At 40.8% G+C, this 12,390-nt stretch overlaps 1 protein-coding gene across 2 annotated transcripts; it reads left to right on the top strand.

Annotated features, from left to right (window-relative positions):
- Nucleotides 1–5,825: 5,825 nt before the first annotated feature.
- LOC138772073 (aquaporin-8-like) lies at nt 5,826–11,131 on the top strand. 2 transcript variants are annotated; one of them, XM_069952174.1, is made up of 6 exons: nt 5,826–5,896; nt 6,676–6,976; nt 8,091–8,217; nt 8,314–8,525; nt 9,086–9,220; nt 9,479–11,131. In XM_069952174.1, exons 2-6 carry the CDS (start codon nt 6,696–6,698, stop codon nt 9,519–9,521), a joined length of 798 nt encoding a protein of 265 aa, XP_069808275.1. In that variant the 5' UTR covers nt 5,826–5,896; nt 6,676–6,695; the 3' UTR covers nt 9,522–11,131. The 2 variants fall into 2 exon arrangements, with proteins under 2 accessions (XP_069808275.1, XP_069808276.1); XM_069952175.1 differs by lacking the exon at nt 5,826–5,896 and adding an exon at nt 6,472–6,562.
- Nucleotides 11,132–12,390: the final 1,259 nt, after the last annotated feature.

The raw sequence follows: 12,390 nt of genomic DNA, 5'->3' as shown, positions 1-12,390 counted from the left end.
AGTTCTATGTACTTCTCTTTATACACTATAATAGTTTCTAAATATAGAAATACACAAAATATACTCTTACATGATATGCATATTGTATTTAGGAAATTACTAAACACTATTATAATACTGCTCCAAGGGGACAAAAATATAACTACTATAATACTGCTCCCTATATACAAGAATATAACTACTATAATACTGCCCCTATATACAAGAATATAACTACTATAATACTGCTCCTATATACAGAGATATAACTACTATAATACTGCCGCTATATACAAGGATATAACTACTATAATACTGCTCCCTATATACAGGAATATAACTACTATAATACTGCCCCTATATACAAGAATATAACTACTATAATACTGCTCCTATATACAAGAATATAACTACTATAATACTGCCCCTATATACAAGAATATAACTACTATAATACTGCCTCCTATATACAGGAATGTAACTACTATAATACTGCCCCTATATACAAGAATATAACTACTATAATACTGCCTCCTATATACAGGAATGTAACTACTATAATACTGCCCCTATATACAAGAATATAACTACTATAATACTGCCTCCTATATACTGCCTTGGGTCCCCGCAAGGCGCGCACAAACAGGGAAGGGAGGCCATAGAACGGCCCTGCAACCCCACTGTCACAGGACCAATACCCAGAGGCCCCCGTAAATCCCAGCAGGCACCGCCGGCGGAGAAGGCTGTCACCAAACAACACAAGTGTGAACAAGGTCTAAAACACTCACCACACTCCAGCAAGTAGAATGGGAAGGATAGGAGGTACAAGTCATGTGTGCACAGGTGTCTCCTGCTAATTGCGGTCATGTGGGTCTTACCAGGAGTGCAAACACTGAGAAAAGGGAGAAATGTAAAATACGGACAAGGAGAGGAAATAGCGCTGCACCTCACACCTATGGCTGATACTAATGCTTCTCAGCTACATTTAAAAACCAACTCCAGGATGTTGGTATATAATTTGATCAAACCATATTGCCCCATGTACCAGCGTGCAGGTCTCCTGGCTCACATGGGTCCCTACACTAACTCATCACCGTGTAAGTCAGCGACCGCCATCCCCGCAAGGCGTGCACAACCAGGGAAGGGAGGCCATAGAACTACTATAATACTGCCCCCTATATACAAGAATATAACAACTATAATACACGACATGGAGAGAAAGGAACAGCTGCACATCCCCTGCACGTGGTACACTGGGCTATTATGGTTTGATCAAATTATATACAGACACCCTGGTGTTGAATTTTAAAATAGGCCTAGCCGCATTAGCAGTATCGGACTGGAGTGCCTTGGGCCCACCAGGGGAAATCATTCTTGGGGCCCACCCTTCTGCCACCATACTTATCTATGGTAACATTAATAAAGGTACATTAACACGGCGTGATATGGGGCAGTGTAGGGCTGCAAATGATTGCTAATCAGCAGGGCAGGAATATATAGAGATGTGCGGCCGACAGCAATGAATTTTACGGCCGCACAAAAGATCAAATCAGAAGACTATCGGGCATTTGCGTGTCAGCTGATCTCTGACACTTTAACATGGGGCTTCCTAGGAGCGCTTGTTACCGATAATTGGCCGGTGTAATTGGGCTATAATGGTCCTTTTACACAGGACGATTATCGTTCATTTTTGCACGATAACGGTCGAATTCGAACGATAACCGTACGTGTAAACGCTGCAAACGATCAATCGACGAGTGAGAAATCGTTCATTTTGATCTTACAACATGTTCTTGAATCATCGTTGATCGTTCGCAAAAAAATCGCAGATCATTCAGTGTAAACATTCTTTCAACGATTTCCCCTATGTGTGAGATAGGCTTAAACGATCGCATAACGATTTTTCCGTATGATGTATCGTTCCGTCTAAACGCTGATCGTTATAAAAAATACATTGTTCATTCAAAATCGTTAATCGTGCGTTTGGGCGAATTATCGCACCGTGTAAAAGTACCATAAGACAATTTCCTTTGTATGATAACACTGTATACTTAGATACAAAAGTCATACAGCTACCAATGACACCAGTATATAAAGAGCAAATATCCCCACACATATTACCGCTATACTATTACTCACCAGATCCTGTATACAGAGACTGATTTTACCAATAATACCAGTATATAAGAGGGAAATATTATCATCATACATATTACCGCCACAATTACCGCCATACTGTTACTGACCAAATCCTGTATACCAATATTACCAATAATACCAGTATACAAGGGGGAAATATTACCGCCACACCATAACCAATACCATCACTTTATTGTTACTGACCAAATCCAGTATACTAAGACCAATAAAACACAGTACCGGATTACAAGCAACAAATACCACCACATACTGACTAACACCACCACATCCACATTACTGACTAACACCACCGCTGCTACTGAATAATCCACTGTACACAGATCACCATCACCTCATCCAGTAATATAGAGGTGGATGCAGCTGTACACAGGTTCTGTACTCCATAAACATTACAGTGCAAATATATCAGGTAACTCACAGGGGACGTCTTTTCTGATCAGAGTTCTTCCCTTTTCATCTTCTCCATCTGCCCTGGGCCATTATGAGAACTTCTATGAGCCACGAATCCACAGAATCTGCCAGAGAAATACATTAGGCTCCACACTCCAGCACCATCCTCATCTCTATACACTGCACATCTGTATTGGCCCCTTTACACCCTCATTTAGTAGGCAGCCCTGACACTATGTATGTATTAGAGATGAGCGAACCAGGTTCGGGTTCGAGTTCACCCGAACCTAAACTCTCGGCATTTGATTAGCGGGGGCTGCTGAACTTGGATAAAGCTCTAAGGTTGTCTGGAAAACATGGATACAGCCAATGACTATATCCTTGTTTTCCACATAGCCTTAGGGCTTTATCCAACTTCAGCAGCCACCGCTAATCAAATGCCGAATGATTGGGTTCGGATGGACTCCAGCATGCTCCAGGTTCGCTCATTTCTAGTATATATATATATATACCTATATATCCCTTACAGTATATGGTCCCCTCTGTGTTGTCCCCATTATAGATGGCCTCCCCTGTGTTGTCCCCCTTATAAATGGCACCCCATATTGTCCATCCCCCATATAGGTACCCCCCTTATGTTGTCCATCCCCATATATATAGCCCCCTCATGTTGTCCTTCTTCAATATAGATATCCCCCTTATGTTGTCCATTCCCCCCATATAGCCCCCCTCATGTTGTCCATCTCCCCCCATAGCCAGCCCCCCACATGTTGTCCATCTCCCCCATAGCCAGCCCCCCCATGTTGTCCATCTCCCCCATAGCCAGCCCCCCCCCATGTTGTCCATCCCCCCTATAGCCAGCCCCCCCCCATGTTGTCCATCTCCCCCATAGCCAGCCCCCCCCAATGTTGTCAATCTCCCCCATAGCCAGCCCCCCCATGTTGTCCATCGCCCCCATAGCCAGCCCCCCATGTTGCAGCCGTTCCTTTCTCTCCATGTCGTGTATAACTACTATAATACTGCTCCTATATACAATAATATAACTACTATAATACTGCTCCTATATACAGGAATATAACTACTATAATACTGCTCCTATATACAGGAATATAACTACTATAATACTTCTCCTATATACAAGGATATAACTACTATAATACTGCTCCTATATACAGGAATATAACTACTATAATGCAGCTCAAGAAAGAAAAAGAGTGCTGCACCTCACACCTATGGCTGATACTAGTGCCCCTAGGCTAAATAAAAAACACATCCCCCGTTCCCTGACTGTGCACGCCTGCGGGGTTGGTGGTCACTGACTGGCACGGTGTGGACTTAGTGTAGGGACCCATGTGTATCAGATACCGGCACGAGGTACATGGGGCAGTATGGCTTGATCAATTCATACACAAAATTCTGATGTGTTTTTTATTTAGCCAAGCGGCACTAGTATCAGCCATAGGTGTGAGGTGCAGCACTCTGTTTCTTCCCTGAGCCATAACTACTATAATACTGCTCCTATATGCAGGAATATAACTACTATAATACTGCTCCTATATACAAGAATATAACTACTATAATACTGCTCCTATATACAAGAATATAACTACTATAATACTGCTCCTATATACAAGAATATAACTACTATAATACTGCCCCTATATACAAGAATATAACTACTATAATACTGCCCCCTATATACAGGAATATAACTACTATAATACTGTCCCTATATACAAGAATATAACTACTATAATACTGCTCCTATATACAAGAATATAACTACTATAATACTGCCCCTATATACAAGAATATAACTACTATAATACTGCTCCTATATACAAGAATATAACTACTATAATACTGCCTCCTATATACAAGAATATAACTACTATAATCCGATATGGAGAGAGAGGAACAGCTGCAAATTCATACTGCCCCTATATACAGGAATATAACTACTATAATACTGCTCCTATATACAAGAATATAACTACTATAATACTGCTCCTATATACAAGAATATAACTACTATAATACTGCCCCCTATATACAGGAATATAACTACTATAATACTGCTCCTATATACAAGAATATAACTACTATAATACTGCTCCTATATACAAGAATATAACTACTATAATACTGCTCCTATATACAGGAATATAACTACTATAATACTGCTCCTATATACAAGAATATAACTACTATAATACTGCTCCTATATACAGGAATATAACTATTATAATACTGCTCCTATATACAGGAATATAACTACTGTAATATTGCTCCTATATACAAGAATATAACTACTATAATACTGCTCCTATATACAGGAATATAACTATTATAATACTGCTCCTATATACAGGAATATAACTACTATAATACTGCCCCTATATACAAGAATATAACTACTATAATACTGCTCCTATATACAGGAATATAACTATTATAATACTGCTCCTATATACAGGAATATAACTACTGTAATATTGCTCCTATATACAGGAATATACTACTATAATACTACTCCTATATACAGGAATATAACTACTATAATACTGCTCCTATATACAAGAATATAACTACTATAATACTGCTCCTATATACAAGAATATAACTACTATAATACTGCTCCTATATACAGGAATATAACTACTATAATACTGCTCCTATATACAAGAATATAACTACTATAATACTGCTCCTATATACAGGAATATAACTATTATAATACTGCTCCTATATACAGGAATATAACTACTGTAATATTGCTCCTATATACAAGAATATAACTACTATAATACTGCTCCTATATACAGGAATATAACTACTATAATACTGCCCCTATATACAAGAATATAACTACTATAATACTGCTCCTATATACAGGAATATAACTATTATAATACTACTCCTATATACAGGAATATAACTACTGTAATATTGCTCCTATATACAAGAATATAACTACTATCTCTCTCTCTCTCTATATATATATACATACACACACACATATATATATACTTATACCTCTTATTTATTGTAACTATTTTCCTAGTCCTGATAGTTGATCACTGAGTAGAAAACATGAAAATTATAGTAAATAATGTTCTTCCCACATATTTCGCCTCCCAGCTCCATCTCATGTTTTTACCTTGTGTCATACTAGAAAACAAATAATAAACCTGTAAGGGATTGATGATATTTCAGAGGTCACGTTCATGTCCATGTGCTTTTCAGGTCATTGTCCTTTCCCTCTGGTCAGATATTCTCTATACTGAACTTTGGAAGCTCAGGATTCAGAATCGGTAACAGTCAGAGCGTTGGCGGCCGAGCAGAGGAGCAGGCAATGATATTCCATGTAAGTACACAGTCTCCGTATATTCATGGTATGGGACATATGTAATGAGAACAGCCAACACCCATATATACCTTGGTATAGAGATCATGTACATAGCTCAGATCTGGAAGATGAACCTTTCGACAACTAGTATTTCAAGTCCCACCTGTGGTTAGGAACCCTCAGTTCTCATTGACTTGTGGTCCCCAACATGGACTTAGTGGAACTTTGTGGTCTTGAGTCTTGTTCAGGAGTTATCTTGAAGGCTTAATATCTAAGGCAAATGGAGGATTATGAAATGTTTTGGTCACCCATGGACCTCGAGTGGTTCCTCACAATGGGAAACTTTTGTCATTGGTTCTTCCTTGGTAAAACCATTGGCAACTGATGCCATTGCCCAGAGATGTGTATCAATACACAAGCTTAAGTTGCCTACACATTTTAGATGACGGTAAAGTATATGGTGATGGGGAAAGCTGAGAGGAGCAGATGAGCATTTGGCCACCAGCTTTCTAAAATGTATGGTCACTTTTATATCTTCTCCATGTTTCTGAGTCAGAAGATAACATAGTTTTATCAGAACTTTTTGTCTGTGGTCTGTGGGCTAACTTTGTGATACCGAAGCAACACGAGAGACATGTGGTGACCCTTCTCTCCATGGTTGAAGCTAACCAAGAAAAGAGCCATGTAAGTGCGAGATCTGGTGTGTGGCCTTAGACTTAGTAAAATGTTGGGCTGAAAAGACTTCTCTTTCTTTGTGGTCTTCACGATTGTCTTTTTTGTTCCCGTATTTCCTCAAGGGCGATGTAAAGGTACGTTTATGGCTAAATCGCACACGTATGATACTACAGAGACTGAACTTCAGATCATGAGCTCAACATCGAGACAATCTTTGGCCGAGAAAGATAAAGAGGACGACGAACTCAACATCTTCGAGAAGTTTGTCCAACCGTGTCTAGCGGAGCTTCTGGGATGTGTTCTCTTCATCTCCACCGGATGTCTCTCTGTGCTGGTCAATCCCACCGGGGCCGGACCCATGCTGCCGGCTGTCGCTCACGGTTTGGCGTTAGCCATCGTCATCTCTGTTCTCGGCAATATAAGGCAAGTTTAGTGAGTCGTGGCAAGAGATAAGTAAGTATAGTAAAAGCAGCATGGGATGGAAGACTAAGATGTAGGAGAAGTGGTAACTACATTGTCCACATGCAACACTTGACGGGACAGTGAGGCAGGACACAATTTGGAATGGACACATTGGATTGAGGCACCTGTGGGCAACCTGGGCAATTTAACTCCCCAGCCTTGGCACGGTTTGGTCACAGGCATAAAGGGTTTCTTTATGTGTTCCTTGACCCCAATATGGGCTGCTGCGGTTTGAGTTGTGGACTGACTTTCTTGGCCTCTTGAACCACTAGGCCTTCCTAGAAGCTTTTCTGGTCCTGGATTATAACAAGGTTCTTGTAGTCACTGTCTCATTCTTGCTGACTAGTAGATACTTGGCTCTCCTAACCAATATACCTATACAGTGTCAGACTTGCCCAAAAGAGGAACCTCTGGTGGCCCTCAGCTTTAGAACCTGCACTACAACTAACTGACATGTCATTTCTCACTGGTTCTTCATTGGTGGGCCCCCAGGATCATTTCCTCTGGTGGGACCCAGATACCCCAGTCCGACATTGTACTATATTATGAGTGTTTTTAGGAAACCCTTTGGTTAGGACTGGAAAACTAAGTATTCAGCTCTCTTTGAAGGTCTGTAGGCCCATACAACCCAAAGGTTTTTGTAGACTCTACACACTACTTTGCTGAATTCTGGAACCCTCATATCCCTTTTCCAACTAGAGAGGGAGTTGTTGGTTGAGCAGAGACCTCCCCTTTTCTAGATTTTCTTAATGTTATCTGGATGCATAATACAGTATAATATAATATTTGCTCGGTTTTTAATGAGGTGAGTGGTCAGGTTCTTGTCCAGTTAGCTAGGCAGAGGTTATAACCCCATTGACAGTCTATAGAGTTGTGGTATTGTGGTATGGGTACTGTCAAAAGGGTGGTCACAACTGCTCACAATGGGGCTTGATCCTCAGTGATCTCCAGTTGACGTTGTAGGTCATCATTAGCTTAGTGGGTGCAATACTAATAGCGAATTGGAGGGCGGTGGGTGGACATTGATGCTGTAATGATTATAGATGCATGTATATGTGTATATTTTCTTGTCTAGTGGTGGACACTTTAATCCGGCCGTCACTCTTGGCGTAGTCATCTCTGGTGGATTGACTCCCATTCTGCTTATACCCTATTGGGTGTGCCAGCTAGCAGGGGGGATGCTGGGAGCTTTATTGGCCAAGGTACGTACACGCTTTGATGGTTGCGATGTCTTTCGTTCATTGACCAGATCCCACTGTACTGATCTCTCTTGCTGGTTGTTTCCATGCTACTTCCAGGGTTTGGCAGATGAGTCATCCTACGTGAACCGGACTGGGGCGGTCTGCATGCTAAACAGCGAGACCTCAGTGGGCAAAGCAGTCGGGGTGGAAATAGTCTTCAGTTTCTTCCTAGTTTTCGTTGTGGTAATGGGAGCGGTGGGGGAGCGTAGCCGGACGCCATTGGCCCCGTACTCTATTGGGTTGACTGTGGTGATGGGAATCTTGGCAGGGTGAGTATCCTGATTTCTTACTATTATGTTCTGTTTTAAGGGAATTGATAGACTAGACCGATGCATCTCCAACTGCTGCAAAACTATGGCTCCCAGTATGCCGATGTCCTGACTGGAGAATGCTAAACATGAAACCTGTTAAAGGGATAGTTCAGGCAAAAAAAAAAATTCTTTCAAATCAACTGGTGCCAGAAAGTGCTAGAGTGTAATTTACTTCTATTAAAAAATCAAGTCTTCCGGTACTTATCAGCTTCTGTATGTCTTACAGGAAGTGGTGTATTCTTTCCAGTCTGACACAGTGCTCTCTGCTGCCACCTCTGTCCATGTCAGGAACTGTCCAGAGCATCAGAAAATCCCCATAGAAAACCTCTCCTGCTCTGGACAGTTCCTGACATGGACAGAGGTGGCAGCAGAGAGCACTGTGTCATACTGTAGAGAATACACCATTTCCTGCAGGACATATTTTTCTGACCTACCCCTTTAATATGAATGACACTATTGTCTGGGCCTAAATGGGATCTGTGATGACATTATGACCATGACCTCCTCTTGTCTTACAGAGGCTCCATATCAGGTTCCTGTTTGAACCCGTCTCGGGCTCTGGGCCCAGCGGTCGTGGCTGGTTACTGGGATTACCACTGGGTGTACTGGGTGGGCCCTGTCTCTGGGGCAATCATTGTGTCTCTTCTATACAGGTAAGAAACCTATGTAATAGGAGAAGGGTCTCTTCTGATCTGCAGCTTCCCTCTCTCCTTATCTTTTTTTTCTTACTATCATTGTTGGATACGTTAGTTTTGCCTCCAAACAATCACATGATCACCGGTTTTCCAGAGTTTGATGGGGCAATACTTGTCCCTATACCCGTACCTACAGCCCCCAACCTATTCAGCAAAGAGGAGAGCTGCTGCAGATAATACACGGTAACAAGGGACGTCTCCATTTGTCTACTGTAGGTTTCTCCTGGCGGGAAAGTCCCATCGATTATTCCTGAAATGACCTATATAAGAATGGGGGCAGCAAACCAGAAAACAGCTGATCACATTTTATCACTTAGAATTATAGAATTATGGACGACCACATCTCACAATGCTGGAAACAACGTTGTCTCATCCCACCTGCTGTCTATAATGCCATTCTGGGGTGCTTTAAAAAAATAAAAAAAAAAGATAATATTATATATATATATATATATATATATATATATATATATATATACATACACACACCTTGGTTTAAGAGCATTTTGGTTTAAGAGCTCACAGTTTTTCAATATTGTAACTTGGTTTAAGAGCATTGCTTTAAGTTTAAGAGCTCCCTGTACTGGGTCCCTGGGACATGGTCTGCATAGCGGGGTCTACAGCCCTGTACTCTGACCCAGGAAGTCTCCCTCACCTTCCAAATCATAGCAGATCCACTTCAGGCTGGGGCTTACATCAGGGGACAGGACTGTGGAGGTGATCTCTCCATAGCTGTAACCCCTCTCTCCTTAGACAGAGAGCGCTGCATGTATGTCCCCACATCTGTCCTGCTCATTCCTTCATATTCCCTGCAGTTTCTGTCAGTCCTTTTGCTCCCCATTCTCTCCATTCCTGCTATAATGTGCCTGCACTTACACTCAGCTATACACACTGCTATAATGTGCCTGCACTTACACTCTGCTAAACACACTGCTGCTATAATGTGCCTTCACTCACACTCAGCTATACACACTGCTATGATAATGTGCCTGCACTCATACTCAGCTATACACACTGCTGCTATAATGTGCCTGCACTTACACTCAGCCATTCACACTGCTGTATAGAAAAGTCTGTCACTGTCCTCCTGCACAGCTCTGTGATTCTCCCTTCCTGATTTGTCTGTGAACACCCCCCTTCCCCATTGCTGTCATGTGACCACACAGACCTCTGACAGCAGCCCTGCTTTTCTATTCTAGCCTGTTGTATTACACTACTGCATTATGGGGATCTGCAGCTCCATTCTGTATCTACAAACTGCTGCTGTGTTATGCAGTTACTATACATTATATACCACATGCTGATTGCTATACTGTACAGTAACTTATATATCACATATCCAGGTGCTGTGTTATCAGGGTTATACAGTTACTATACATTATACACCACATGCTGATTGCTATACTGTACAGTAACTTATATATCACATATCCAGCTGCTGTTTTCTCAGGGTTATACAGTTACTATACATTATACTCCACATGCTGATTGCTATACTGTACAGTAACTTATATATCACATATCCAGCTGCTGTGTTATCAGGGTTATACAGTTACTATACATTATACACCACATGCTGCTATACTGTACAGTAACTTATATATCACATATCCAGCTGCTGTGTTATCAGGGTTATACAGTTACTATACATTATACACCACATGCTGCTATACTGTACAGTAACATATATCACATATCCAGCTGCAGTGTTATCAGGGTTATACAGTTACTATACATTATACACCACATGCTGATTGCTATACTGTACAGTAACTTATATTATCACATATTCAGCGGTTTCTCATTGTTTATTTCATATGTTCTACATGTTATTCAGAATAAAAAAAGAATTATTTTTGGGGTGTGGAACCAATTGTCTGCATTTCAGTGATTTCTTATGGGAAAATTTGCTTTGGTTTAACAGTGTTTTTGGATTACAAGCATGGTCCCAGAACGGATTATGCTCCTAATCCAAGACACCAGTATATATTATCACAAAAGATGCCTATATAATAAAGATAATAAAGAAATATATATAGAGGGGGGGATTTATCAAACATGGAGTAAAGTGACACTGGCCCAGTTGCCCCTAGCAACCAATCAGATTCCACCTTTCATTTTCCAAAGAGTCTGTGAGGAATGAAAGGTGGAATCTGATTGGTTGCTAGGGGCAACTGAGACAGTTTTACTTTACACCACGTTTGATAAATCTCACCCAGAGAGCCTATGTGGATATCTGGACTATATGCTAAAATGTTTTTTTTTTTAAATTTTTATTTCTATATATATATATATATATATATATATATATATATATATATATGAATCCTGCCTGATGGTCCTTGATTTTGGTCTGGGACAAAAAGTAATTTCAAGTACGACACTGCCACCTGGAGGTAAATCTTGTTACTACACAATGGTTAAAAAAAATGGTGTAAGTGGCGGAAAGGTCAGATTTACTTTTTGTCTATAAGTAAGAGCAGCTCGGTTACATGACACCATTGTGAGGGTAGAAGGCAGACTGGTTTAGCATTGGTAACAGCTGCGCAGAGTATGTCAGCAAAACATGAGTAAAGTGACACACTGGGACATGACCTGGCTTGTTTTTCCCAGAATCCTCAGACTAAGCAAAATTCAGGTGATATCAGACATTATAAGGTCAATGCTCTCTGTTAGCGGGTAAATTCCGTTTATTGTTCCCTGTTATCAGCCACATCAGGCTGGAGAGAAGGTAAGAATGGCGTTCTCCAATAGGATGACTGTGACTGTGATGCTGAACTATTATAAGGTGGCCCTTTAATAATCCAAGATATATAGGGGCAGAGTTAAGTTTTTCAGCAGTGCAGAGTATTTCAGATTAAAGGGGCAATGAATTTTTGGCAGATCATAGATATAGTTACATAGGTGAGGAAGCGCAGAGTATTTCAGGAGAAAAGTGTGCTGAGCTTGTGCTAGATCACAGACATTGTTACATAATGGGAAAACAAAGCCTCCAGCAGCACAGAGTATTTCAGGAGACATGTTTGCTAAACGTGTAGTAGGTCACGTTAACATAATAGAAGAAGGTCTCCAGCAGCACAGAGTATTTCAGGAGAGACGTGCTCTAATCTTATGATAGGTCACAGACA

The sequence above is a fragment of the Dendropsophus ebraccatus genome, chromosome 14, assembly GCF_027789765.1.
Source record: "Dendropsophus ebraccatus isolate aDenEbr1 chromosome 14, aDenEbr1.pat, whole genome shotgun sequence".
Taxonomy (NCBI): Eukaryota; Metazoa; Chordata; class Amphibia; order Anura; family Hylidae; genus Dendropsophus; species Dendropsophus ebraccatus.
Note: the sequence above shows the minus strand (reverse complement) of the source record. Positions and strands in the feature narration are given on the sequence as shown.